The 13,983-nt window shown below is 47.8% G+C and overlaps 1 protein-coding gene across 1 annotated transcript in view; it reads right to left on the bottom strand.

The window, feature by feature from the left end:
* NMT1 (N-myristoyltransferase 1) overlaps positions 1 to 13,983 on the bottom strand; it is a 41,675-nt gene that overhangs the window by 16,690 nt on the left and 11,002 nt on the right. Inside the window, exon 2 of the mRNA XM_002719442.5 lies at positions 1,355 to 1,463. Coding sequence (XP_002719488.4) covers positions 1,355 to 1,463 — 109 coding nt within the window. The remainder of the gene's footprint in view (positions 1 to 1,354; positions 1,464 to 13,983) is intronic.

The raw sequence follows: 13,983 nt of genomic DNA, 5'->3' as shown, positions 1-13,983 counted from the left end.
GTTTAATTGTTAAGTTGACTGATACATGCATTACAAATATTTTCCCAGTTTGTTATTTCTCTTGTAAATTTTACAAATAAGGTTCAAATTCATCAACTTTTGTTTTATGGCTTTTGGATCTTATGTCAGGATTAAGATGATAAAAATACCCACATCTTCTTCTAATCAATTTTTTTCCATTTAGATTGAGAAGGAGAGGGAGACCATAAACCAACAGGTATACCGCTTATTTCTGGGAGTTAAGACTCCAAGTGACTTTAATTGTCTTCCTCTTACTGTTTTTAAATAAATTCTCTGTAATAAACCTCTCACAAAGAGGAACACAGAAGAGCTATGTGAATGGTGCTTTGCTAAAAATTTCTGACGTCAAAGTAAACTATTTTGCTACAGCTTTCAGCTCAAATCCTGTGATACCAAACACCTGGCCTCAGATAAATAAACCAACCAAAATCCCTCCAGCCTACACATGGGCTTGGACTACAGACATCCGACCGAAGGACCAGGTAAGCCACCACTCTCCCCTTTAACGTGGGAAGGCGAATGTCTGGGGCTGATTTCAGTGACGTGCCCGCCAAGAGCCCAACACACTGTGGTCTGAAACAGTGGGCTGCTATTGTTTCTTTTTAAATCTCCACAGTGGGCTTGATATTGGAAATGTAAAAAATTACTTGAAGGCGTTTCAGTTAGCCAGGAGATTCAAGCTGACCACAACATTTGAAGCATAAAGCAACATGTGGGAATCCTGGGACAAGACCAGATTTCAGACTCACAGATGTGTTGTGAGCTGTCCTCCGAGGCCGACTGAAGACAGCACTTGTGTGAAATAAAAGGTTTTCTTTTGTAAACCTGTTTTATTTAAGAAACAAGACCACCCTCACTCAGACCTCTGCATGTCATGCCATGTGCCAGGCTTAGGTGGTAAAGCTCTAGGCCAGTGGTTCTCAGGGAGCAGAACTCAGCAATGGACAACGGGGTTCTCGCTGGTACGTATAGGTCTGCCTGATGAAGGAGGGGCCTTTTATTCTCTCAGCAGTGGGGACTGCACAGAGAGAAGGCTGAGAACCACTGCTCTAGGCGACAGGGGCTGTCACACCGCCAGCATTCCACAGCACCTGCCCAGCACCACATGCAGTAGCACCTGTGAGTTCTGATGGGCACCATGCTTGGGAGCCAGGGTCTAACCTGCTGTCTCTTAAGGCACTGAGAGCAGTTTCATCACCTAGGTCTAGGGCAGCAGACAGCGCTGGGATCCAGCTCTTCCATCTTGAAGCAATACCAGTGGAGACTGTCAATCTAAACTGTTCCTATACATTGAAAGTGACTCCATCACAAGAAGACAGAGCCTCCTCGTTACCTTCACTGGCTGATCCTGGGTGGAATCCGAGTCACCGCCCTTTTCTTTCTTCTTCTTTTGTTTCTTTTTCTTCTTCTTGGCTCCAGTGTCATTGGCCGGACTCAAACCACTGTAAGACAGAGCAAACACTGATGCAGGGTTTTGAAAGGATCTGCTCTGAACCACGCTGACAAAGGGCTTCTGTGCAGCCAGACCGTCTGTCATCAGGCCTGCTGGCCTCAGCAGCTGACTGGAGACTCCAGGTGCCAGAGGGGACATTTGGCAGACCCCAGCAAGCACAGTTCTCCACTTCCCTGTCCCACGCCGTCAGCCTCCTAGGAGGAGCTGTGCGAGGAATCTATTATTTGTTTGAAAGGGCCTTTTCTGTTCTCACTTTCATTTTGAGTGTTTATTTTCTTTAGATCGCCAAACTGATGGCCCTAAAGGCAAATAACGATTGCTCGCGGGGCCAAGGGCAGTGGTAGTCATGGCCGTCTTCTGGAATGCTGTCCTTCCTTCGCCTGCCCCACAGTGTACCTGCTTTTATGAGTTTTTCCAGAAGAATCTAAAGCAAAAAGCAGTATGTGGAATGGAGAAGGGGATGAGGAGAGGACTACGCTGCTGCTGCAATCTGTGTCCAAGTCTCAACCCTGAGAAATTCCTGAATCAGCCTCGTAGGAATGACGACAAGCACCAGCCGGCTCAGACTGGGTGTTCACCACCAGCAAAACCCAGCACCAAGAACCTGGGGGGAAAAACTCACAGCAGCAGAGGCAGGCCGCCTTCCATGGACATTCCATTAAGCCTGAGTATGTGTCTGAACATGGTAAGGGGCTGTGTATGCTGCTTTCCCTCTACTCAATAAAGCCTAAACAGTCTCAGCCACATTAAAAAGTCAGAATTCAGAGGGGGCATTGTGGCACAGTGTAGGTTAAACCATAGCAGGGGATGCCTGCATCACACATCAGGTGCTTTGTTTGAGTCCTGGCTACTCCACTTATGAACCAGCTCCCAGCTACTGTGCCTGGGAGGTAGCAGACAATGATTCAAGTACTTCAGTCCCTGCCACCCCCGTGCGAGCCCCAGATGGAGTTCTGGGCTCCAGGCTTCAGTCGGGCCAGACCTGGCTGTTACTGCCATTTGGGGGAGTGAACCAGCACATGGAAGATCTCGAATACACACTCTCTCTCTTTCTCCGTCACTCTTCCTTTCAAATAAATAAATAAATCTTAAAAAAAAAATTCATAGCCGGTGCCAGCACCCCTGGTTTTAGTCCAGGTTGGGGCACTGGATTCTGTCCTGGTTGCTCCTCTTCCAGTCCAGCTCTCTGCTGTGGCCCAGGAGTGCAGTGGAGGATGGCCCAAGTACTTGGTCCCTGAATCCGCATGGGAGACCAGGAGGAAGCACCTGGTTCCTGGTTCGGATCGGCACAACGCCAGCCGTAGCAGCCATTTGGGGGGTGAACCAAAGGAAAGGAAGACCTTTCTCTCTCTCTCTCTCTCTCACTAACTCTGCCTGTCAAAAAAAAAAAAAAAAAAAAAGTCACATTCATAGTCTAACCTGTGAGTACAGAGAATCCTAATTTGCAAGTTCAGCTAAGCACAGACTAAGACTTTAACTGTGTATTCCAGAAAAGCAATCTTCAAATAATTAAAACTATATAGGGGCCAGCACTGTGGCGTGGTGGGTAAAGCTGCTCCATTTCTGATCCAGCTCTCTGCTATGGCCTGGGAAAGCAGTAGATGATGGCTCAAGTACTTGGGCCCCTGTGCCAGCGTGGAAGACCCACAGGAAGCTCCTGGCTCCTGGCTTCAGAATGGCACAGCTCCGACCATTGTGGCCAAGTGGGGAGTGAACCAGCAGATGGAAGACCCCTCTCTTTCTCTCTCTCTCTCTCTGCCTCTCCTTCTCTCTCTGTGTAACTTTTAAATAAATATATAAATCTTGAAAAAACTGTATAAAAGATTATTTTCCATTAACATTATAGTAAATAACATTTATAATTCAGAAAGACTTCAGGACCTCAAAATTCCTTATTACCATCATCCCAGAGTACATGGTACTGTGTGTGTGTGTGTGTGTGTGTGTGTACACGGGAAACTAATCAGTGGGCACAAGCTGCCGACTCCTTGTGCAGAACGTCTTCTGGTTCCTCTCCTCCTGCTCCGTGCAGGATGCGCACATCTGGGCTTCATGGCTTTACCAGAAGATTAAAGTTGCCTCCAGCCTTCAGCGGGTCTCCCTGCCTTCACAATCTTTCTGCTTCAGCAATATAGCTGTGGAACTTCTGTGTGTGAAGATTTCCCTGCGTCCCTCCCAGGCTTGGAAACCTAAAGTGACAACTGCTGCTTCTTAAAATATTTTTAGAAAAAAATGTTTTTAAGCTTTATTATTTATTTGAAAGTCAGAGTTACACACAGAGAAAGAAGGAGAGGCAGAGAGAGAGAGAAATCTTCTATCCGCTGGTTTACTCCCCAACTGGCCACAATGGCCAGAGCCAGGCAGATCAGGAGCCAGGAGCCAGGAGCTTCCTCCGGGTCTCCCACATGGGTGCAGGGGAACAAGGACTTGGGCCATCTTCTACTGCTTTCCCAGGCCACAGCAGAGAGCTGAATCAGAAGTGGAGCAGCCGGGACTCGAACCGGCACCCATATGGGATGCTGGCACTGCAGGAGGCGGCTTCACCTGCTATGCCACAGCACTGGCTCTTTTTTTTTTTTTTTTTTCTTTACATTTGAGAGACAGTTACATTGCGAGAGTGAGACAGACAGATCTTCCAAGCACTGGTTCACTCCCCAAATGGTCACAAGGACTGGGGCTGGGCTGAGCCAAAGCCAGAAGCCAGGAACTCCATCCAGCTCTCCCACATGGGTGACAGAGGCCTAAATATCTGGGCTATCTTCCACTGCCTTCATGAGCACATTAGCAGGGAGCTGGACTGGAAGCAGAGCAGCCAGGACTCAAACCTATGTTCTGATATGGGATGTCAACATCGCAGGTCATAAGTTAACCCACCGTAACCCACTGTGCCACAACACTGACCCCCAACATCTGCTTCTTAACTTGGAAAGCAGCAAGCTCAGCTTTTCCCTAGTTCCATCCCCTTCAGCTCCCATCCACACCGTCCACCCCTACCTCCCACCGTTCCATTAGTCCAAGCTGAAGGTCATCAAGTCTGGATGCAAGTATACCTGCCAGGTAATATATTAAAAAACATAAAAGACATAACATGGAGGAAAGACCAACACCATTCAGAAGGGAATTAAGGTAAATTCCTTAAAACTAGATGCTCAGGGCAAGCATCATGGTTACCGCGACTTAAGCTGCTGCCAGTTACAGCTTGAGCCCCAGCTCCTCCGCTAACGTGCCAGGGAGGCAGCAGGTGACACCCAAGCACTTGGTTTCCTGCCACTCACATGGAGCTTCTGGTTCCCAGTTTCAAACTGTTCCAGCCCTGGCTGTTGCAGGCATTAGGAGAATGAATCAGCAAATAAATGTAAGATTTCTCTTTCGCTGTTACTTTGCCTTTCAAATCAAGGAATTAAAAGCAAAAAAAACAAAACAAAAAAATCCAGATGCTCAGCAAAACCCTGAAATATGTAGCAAAGAACTGGAACCAAAAGGTCCTGTATGGCCTGAAGATAATTTTTTCCTTTTATTAAGATTTATTTATTTGAAAGGCAGAGATACAGAGAGAAAGGGAGGGAGAGAGGGAGAGAGAGAGAGAGAGAGAGAGACAGAGAGACAGAGAGACAGAGAAAGAGAGAGAGAGAGAGAGGTCTTCCACCCGCTGGTTCACTCCCCAAATGGCTGCATGGCCAGAGCTGGGTTGATCCAAAGCCAGGAGCCAGGAGCTTCTTCTGGGTCTCCCATGCAGGTGCAGGGGCCCAAGGACTTGGGCCATCTTCTACTGCTTTCCCAGGCCACAGCAGAGAGCTGGATGGGAAGTGGAGCAGCAAGGACTCAAACCGGCACCCATACAGGATGCCACCACCACAGGCAGTGGCTTTACCCACTACACCACAACGTCAGCTCCTTTTTTCTTTTAATAACTCATTTGCTGCAGCTCAGTTCACAATAGCTAAGCTATGCAATCAACCCAAATGTTCATCAACTGAAGACTGGATAGAGAAATTATGGTACATGTACGAATGGAATACTACACAGCGGTAAAAGAGTGGAAGCCTGCTGTTTGTGGCAAAATGGAGGCAACTGAAAACCAATTTTACTTAGCGAAATAAGCCAATCCAAAAAAGACAAAACACTGTATCTTCTCCTTGAATGCTCGAATGTGGTAATTAATAAAGCACCTAAAAGGGAATCCACAGAAGTACTTTTGGCACTTTGAGACGCGATGATTTTGAACAGCCCTTGTCTTGACTGTTAAGGAACAGATTTTTAAATTTTTCCATACTATTTGTTGAACTCTTTACTTAGTGTAGGGTTAACCTTTTTTTTTTTTTTTTTTTTTTTTTTTTTTGACAGATAGAGTTAGACAATGAGAGAGAGAGACAGAGAGAAAGGTCTTCCTCTGTTGGTTCACCCCCCAAATGGCCGCCATGGCTGGAGCTATGCCAATCCGAAGCCAGGAGCTAGGTGCCTCCTTCTGTTCTCCCACACAGTGCAGGGGCCCAAGGACCTGGGCCATCCTCCACTGCCCTCCCAGGCCACAGCAGAGAGCTGGACTGGAAGAGGAGCACTGGAACTAAAACCCGGTGCCCACATGGGATGCCAGCACTGCAGGCGGAAGATTAGCCAAGTGAGCCATGGCGCCGGCCCCTGTAGGGTTAATCTTATGAGTATAAAGTTAATTGAAGATAGATCTTTGTATAAAATAAATACAGGAATAGGAGAGGGAAGAGAAAGAAAGGTGAGAGTGCAGATAGAGGGAGGGCAGAGAGAGAAGAATCACTATGCTTCGAAATTTGTATATATGAAATGCACAAAGTTTATATACCTTAAATAGAAGGTTTCTAAAAAATTAACTCATTTGCAGTTTATGAGAACTCTATGAAGTTTTCTTATTTTTTTAAAGGTTTATTTATTTATTTGAAAGAGTTACACAGAGAGAGAAGGAGAGGCAGAGAGGCAGAGGCAGAGGCAGAGAGAGAGAGAGAAAGAGAGAGAGAGAGAGAGAGAGAGAGAGAGAGAGAGAGAGGTCTTCCATCTGCTGGTTCACTCCCTGTATGACTGCAATGGCTGGAGCTGTGCTGATCCGAAGCCAGGAGCCAGGAGCTTCCTCCGGGTCTTCCCATGTGGGTGCAGAGGTCCAAGAACTCAGGCCATCCTCCACCGCCTTCCCAGGCCATTGCAGAGAGCTGGATCGGAAGTGGAGCATCCGGGACTCGAACCGGCACCCATAGGGGATGCCAGCACAGCAAGCAGCAGCTTTACTCACTAAGCCACAGCACCGGCCCCTGAGGTTTTCTTATTCCAGAGACATTCTCACGTCAGCCTCAGCACCATAACATTTAACAATTGGCTCAAGAAAGGAGACAAAGGACTGTCCCACAGTTAGAAACAATACCTAAGTCCTTATTAGTGGAAAGGTGTTATGATGCAACAGGTTAAGGTACTTGGGACACCCCTATCCCATAACAGAGTGCCAGTTAAGAGTCCTGGCTGCTTTGCTTTTGATCCATGGCTCAAGTGCTTGGGCCCCTGCTACCCAAGTGGAAAACCTGGATGTAGTTCTTGGTTCCTAGGTTGGCCTGGCCCAGACCCAGCTGTTGCAGACATTTGGGAAGTTAACAGCAGATGGAAGAGCTGTCTGTCTTACTCTGTCCCTCTCTATTACTTTTTAAAAGAAATTCTTATTAGTATCAGCTTATGCAATGAATTATCTGATCCATAACTCTACCGGTCAAATAAATAAATTTAAAAAAAGAAATGAATTTTCTGGTCCCTATATGTGGATTACCTCCAAAATCATGTTTTATATTTCTATAGAAGAATCAAAATGGCTAGGTTGGGGCCAGTGTTGTGGCATATCAGGATAAGCTACCGCCTGCAACACTAGCATCCCATATGCGCAACGGTTCGAGTCTCAGCTGCTCCACTTCTGATCCAGCTCCTTGCTAATATGCCTGAGAAAGCAGCAGAGGATGTCCCAAGTGTTTGGGCCCCTGCACCCATGTGGGAGATCCAGAAGAAGCTCCTGGCTCCTGGCTTCAGAATGGCGCAGTCGGACTACTGCAGCCATTTGGGGTATGCACCAGCAGATGGAGGATCAATTTCCCTCTCTCTCCCCACTCCCTCTATAACTCAACATTTCAAACAAATAAAAAAAAGGGCTTAGGCTTAGAATTGCTGCATAGGAACCAACTGGATTCTTATTAATCACAATTTCACATGAAAAAATGGAAATTACTTTTTCAACTGTAGAAGTCTTTTCCTAAAATAAAATCTGTAATTAAAAAAATTTTTTTTAAACTTTGTTTTCATTTTATTTGAAAGGGGGGGGGGGAGAGAATATCTATCTTCCAAAAGCCTGCAATGACAGGGGCTAGGTCAGGCTGAAGCCAGGAGACCAGAATTCCATCTAGGTCTCTTAAGCGGGTATCAGGGACCCAAATACTTGAGCCACCATCTGCTGCCTCCCAAATGTGCATATGGGATATGGGCATCCCAAGAAACTTAAGCTGCTTTGCCACATACCCACTCCAAAAGCTTGTACAAGTGTGTAGAATCAGTATTTAAAACTAACTTCCCAGGGCCAGCACGGTGGTATAGTGGGTAAAGCCGCCGCCTGCAATGCCAGCATCCCATGTGGGTGCTCGTTCAAGTCCTGACTGCTCCACTTCTGATCCAGCTCTCTGCTGTGGCCTAGGAAAGCAGTGGAAGATGGCCCAAGTCCCCGGGCCCCTGTACCCACGTGGGGGACCCGGAGGAAGCTCCTAGCTTCAGATTGGTGCAGCTCTGGCCACTGCAGCCAATTGGGGAGTGAACCAGTGGATGGAAGACCTCTCTCTCTCTCTCTCTCTCTCTCTGCCTCTCCTCTCTCTGTGTAACTCTGACTTTTAAAATAAATAAATCTTAAAAAAAAAAAAAAAAAACTTCCCTGAGGCTGGTGGGTGTTGTGATACAGCAGCTTAAGTTGCCGCTTGCAATGCTGGCATTCCACATTGGTGGACCAGTTGAAGTCCCAGATGCTTGCCAGCGCCGCAGCTCACTAGGCTAATCCTCGGCCTGCAGCGCTAGTCCCGGTCGGGGCGCTGGTTCTGTCCTGGTTGCTCCTCTTCCAGTCCAACTCTCTGCTGTGGCCAGGGAAGGCAGTGGAGGATGGCCCAAGTCCTTGGGCTCTGCACCGGCGTGGAAGACCCGGAGGAAGCACCTGGCTCCTGGCTTCGGATTGGCGCAGTGCCAGCCGTAGCGGCCATTTAGGGGGTGAACTAACGGAAGGAAGACCTTTCTCTTTGTCTGTCTCTCTCACTGTCCACTCTGCCTGTCAAAAAAAAAAAAAAAAAAAAAAAGTGCCTGACGCTCAGCTTCCAATCCAGCTTCCTGCTAATTCACAGCCTGGGAGAGGGCAGATGATAGCCAATTATTTGGGTCCCTGCCATCACTGTAGGAAATGGCTCCTGACTTCCACCTTGCCCAGACCTAACTGTTGTAGTCACTTGGGAAGTGAACCAGCAGATGGAAGACCTCTCTCTGGCTCTCCCTGTCACTCTGCCTTTCAAATAAATAAATTTTAAAAAAACAAACACAACAAACTACCTTCCAGTGCCTTTGCTCTTTTTTTTTTTTTGCTTGTTTTGTTTTGTTTTGTTTTGTTTTTTGGACAGGCAAAGTTAGACAGTGAAAGAGAGACAAAGAGAAAGGTCTTCCTTCCATTGGTTCATCCCCCAAATGGCTGCTACGGCCGGCACACTGCGCCAATCTGAAGCCAGGAGCCAGGTGCTTCCTCCTGGTCTCCCATGGGGGTGCAGGGCCCAAGCACCTGGGCCATCCTCCACTGCCTTCCCAGGCCACAACAAAGAGCTGGACTGGAAAAGGAGCAACCGGGACAGAATCCGGCGCCCCAACCGGGACTAGAATCCGGGGTGCCGGCGCCACAAGGCAGAGGATTAGCCTAGTGAGCTGTGGCACCGGCCAGTGCCTTTGCTCTTGATAGTCAGGAGAAATACTTGCATGTAGCTATCACTTCTCAGGTCCTAGCTGGACTCTTGTTCTGTTTCAAATTGTATCAATATAAGTGGCTAAAAACTCCAAGACCCAAAACAGAATGAGAATTTTACTTGCATTGGCTTGAATTTACACATGCAGTTACTGAGCAACAATCCTGTTTCAACTTGTATATGACGCATACAGACAGCTGAAGAAAAAAGCGAGGTTGTATTTTTTAGAATGAGTCATTGACATCGAGCTACCAGGCACTGAACCACATCCATGAGAAGCATCATGAACTCACCATGGTCTCACAGGCAACATCCCCAAACAGGAAGACAACAGGGAGCCTACTTGGGTTAGCTTTCAAGGTATTACACTAATTTTAACTACTTACGAGAAACCAAGCTCAGGAAACACTTTGAGTGGGACTTTACGAAGTATCCTAAGTGGCCAGCGTCGTATTAGCTGGTTAATGTACTGCTTGGGACACCAGCATCCCACACTGGAGCACCTGGTTTGAGTCCCAGATCCTCTGCTTCCAACCCAGCTTCCTGCTAATGGACACCCTGGGAGGCAGCAGGTGACAGTTCGAGTACTTTGGTGGTCCCTGCCACCAAAACAGAAGATCAGAATGGTGTTCCAGACTCCTGGCTTCAGCCTGGCCCAGTTTGGTTGTTGTAGGCATTTAGGAAATGTACCAGTCAGTGGAAACTGTGTGTGTGTGTCACTCTGCCTTTCAAATAAATAAAAATAAACTTATTCTAAACAGTATTAAAAGGGGGGGGAATAGTAAGAAGTTAATGCCATTTTACAGAATGTCCTCAATTTGGATCTGGACTACACAGAAGCCAGACCAGTCCTTCTCCAAGAATTCAGCATAATTTTAAATCTTTTTAACTTATTTATGGGGTGGATGTTATGGCCCAGTGGATTAAGCTGCTGCTTGGAAAGAGTCCATCCCATGTAGGAATACCTGAGACCCATGTGTTCCTGCCTCTGCTCTGATCCAAGATCCTGCTGATGTGCATCCTGGAAAACAGCAGGTGACAGCTCAAATACTTGGTCCCTGCCACCCACATGGGAGACCTGGATGGAGCTCCTGTCTCCTGGCTTTGGCCTGGCTTGGTCCTGGCTCTTGCGGGCATATGGAGAGAGAATCAGCAGATGGAAGATCTCTCCCTCTCTCTCTCTCTCTCTCTCTCTGTTGCTCTGGGCTTTTGAATGATAGATAAAAATAAACTTTAAAAATGTACAAAGGTAGTACATATTACACAGTACATATTAAACTGAAGTTTTGTTTTTGTTTATTTGAAAGGCACAGTGACAGGCATACATAGACAGAGTCTCCCATCTGCTGGTTTACTCTCCAAATGCCTGAAAAAGCCAGGTCTGGGCCAGGTTGAAGCCAGGAGACTAGAACTCCATCAAGGCCTCCCATGTGGGTGGCAGGGCCCAAGGACTTGATCTATCACCTACTGACTCCCCAGATGCATTAGCAGGAAGCTGGAACTGGAAATGGAGGTGCAAGATTCAAACCAGCAATGATAAATGAGATGCAATGCTGATGTCACAAGCAGTGGCTTAACCTACTGTACCACAATCTATTCATTTGAAAGTCAGAATTACAAAGAAGGAAAGAGAGAAAGAGAGAGAGGGAGAAATAGTCTTCCATCCACTGGTTCACTCCCCAAATGGCCTCAATGACCAGGGCTGGGTCAGGCCAAAGCCAGGAGCCTGGAGCTTCATCCAGGTCTCCTGTGTGGGTGCAGGGTTCAATGATTTGGGCCATCTTTTTCTGTTTCCCAGGTGCATTAGCAAGGAGCTGGATTGGAAGTGGAGCAGCTGGGATTTTTACTGGCACCCACATGTGATGCTGGCACTGCAGGCAGCTGCCCTACCCATTATGCCACAATGCCAGGCCCTGAACTATATACTTTTTTTTTTTTTGACAGGCAGAGTGGACAGTGAGAGAGACAGACAGAGAGAAAGGTCTTCCTTTTGCCGTTGGTTCACCCTCCAATGGCCGCCGCGGCCGGCACACCGCGCTGATCCGATGGCAGGAGCCAGGTGCTTCTCTTGGTCTCCCATGGGGTGCAGGGCCCAAGCACTTGGGCCATCCTCCACTGCCTTCCCGGGCCGCAGCAGAGAACTGGCCTGGAAGAGGGGCAACTGGGAAAGAATCGGCGCCCCGACCGGGACTAGAACCCGGTGTGCCGGCGCCGCTAGGTAGAGGATTAGCCTATTGAGCCGCAGCGCCGGCCATGAACTATATACTTTTAAAAAGTTAAGTGGAGCTGGTGCTGTGGCACGTGGGTTAAAGCCCTGGCTTGCAATGGCAGCATCCCATATGGGGGCCAATTTGAGTCCTGGCTACTCTACTTCCAATCCAGCTCCCTGCTAATGAGCCTGGGAAAGCAGTGGAAGATGGCCCAAGTGCTTGGGCCCTTGCACCCACATGGGAGACCCAAAAGAAGCTCCTTCGGCCTGGCTAAGCACTGATCATCTTGGGGTCATCTGGGGAGTGAACTAGTGGATGGAAGCCCTTTCTGTCCCTTTCTCTGTAACTCTACCTCTCAAATAAATAAATAAAATCTTTTTTAAAAAATCCTGTTTAAATTTGCTAAATCCTAGCCTGCACCAGGGTGCTCACCACTGGGTATCCATTTAAAACAAATCCCTTTAAAAACAATGCCAGGGGCTGGCATTGCAGCATAGGTTAAACCACCACCTGTGATGCTGGCAGCCCATTGGGGTGCTAGTTCATGTCCCAACTGCACCACTTCCAGTCTAGCTCCCTGCTAATGGCCTGGGGAAGCAGTGGAAGATGGCCCAAGTGTTGGGCCCCAACCACCCACATGAGAGACCCAGATGAAGCTCCTGGCTTCGGCCTGGCCCAAGCCCTCACCACTGAGGCCATCTGGGGAGTGAACCAGCAGATGGATGATATCTCTGTCTCTCCCTCTCTCTGTTTTGACTTTTTAATAAATAAATAAACCCTTTTTTTTTTTTTAAGCAATGGGGCTGGCTCTGTGATGCCGCAGGGTAAGCTACGGCCTGCAGTGCCAGCATCCCATATGGGTGCCATATGGCTGCTCCTCCTCCAATCCAGCTCTCTGCTGTGGCCTCAGGAAGCAGAAGATGGCCTAAGTGCTTGGGTCCCTGCACCCAAGAGAAGCTCCTGGCTCCTGGCTTCAGATGGGCTCAGCTCTGGCCATTGCAGCTATCTGGGGACTGAATCAGCAGATGGAAGACCAACAGATCTCTCTCTCTCTCTGCTTCTCTGTAGCTCTGCCTTTCAAATAAATAAATAAATTTAAAAATATATATATATAGTTCAATGGTATTAAGTACATAATTCTGCAAACATTTCCACCATCTGTCTCTAGGACTCTTTTCATCTTGCAGAACTGAAATTCTTTTTTTTTTTTTTTTTTTTTTTTTTTGACAGGCAGAGTGGACAGTGAGAGAGAGAGAGAGAAAGGTCTTCCTTTGCCGCTGGTTCACCCTCCAATGGCCGCCGCTGCAGCCGGCGCACCGCGCTGATCCTGGCAGGAGCCAGGAGCCAGGTGCTTTTCCTGGTCTCCCATGGGGTGCAGGGCCCAAGCACCTGGGCCATCCTCCACTGCACTCCCTGGCCATAGCAGAGAGCTGGCCTGGAAGAGGGGCAACCGGGACAGAATCCGGCGCCCCAACCGGGACTAGAACCCGGTGTGCCGGCGCCGCAAGGTGGAGGATTAGCCTAGTGAGCCGCGGCGCCGGCTGCAGAACTGAAATTCTGTACCCATTAAACAGAAACTCTCCATTCCTCCCACTCCTAGCCCCGACGAGCACTATTCTAATTAACTTTTTGTCCCTATGAATCTGACTAATATAGGTATCACATGTAAATGGAATCACAGAATATGTCTTTTTGTTACTCGCATATTTCACTTAGCATAATGCATCAAGGGACGCCAGTGCCACAGGTGGAGGCTGAACCTACTATGCCACAGCGGTGGTCCCTAAACAGGAATTTTTGAAATCTTAGCTGCCTATCACCTTACTACACTTCAACTGAGACTGGTCAGAGTCAGAACCTTACAATACAGCAACTCAAATCCTAATTTGGTTTGGTTCCAAAATAAAGAGCAGAAAATTCAATGAAATTTGCCATGGGTACAGGCTGGGAAAGAGATACCTGCTATGGAAAGGGAGGTGTGACTTCTGAAGTACAGGTGATCAATTCAAGTCCTTAAAACCTAGCAAATAAAGGACAAATTAGAATGACAGATCCAGAAGAGGGAAGAAAAACAATCAGGAAATATTGTCTTGGAGCCAGCATTGTGGTGCAGCAAATTAAGCCACGGCCTGCATCCTGGCATCCCATTTGAGTGCCAGTTTGAGTTCTGGCTGCTCCACTTCTGATTCAGCTCCCTACTGTACCTAGGAAAGCAATGAAAGATGGCCCAAGTATTCGGGTCCCTGCCAGCCACATGGGAACCCAGATGAAGCTCTTGGCTCCTGATTTCAGTCTGGCCCAGTTCCAGCCATTGTGTCCA

Source organism: Oryctolagus cuniculus, chromosome 17, assembly GCF_964237555.1.
Source record: "Oryctolagus cuniculus chromosome 17, mOryCun1.1, whole genome shotgun sequence".
Classification (NCBI taxonomy): domain Eukaryota; kingdom Metazoa; phylum Chordata; class Mammalia; order Lagomorpha; family Leporidae; genus Oryctolagus; species Oryctolagus cuniculus.
The sequence above is the reverse complement of the archived record's forward strand: the minus strand, read 5'-3'. Positions and strand labels throughout refer to the sequence as shown.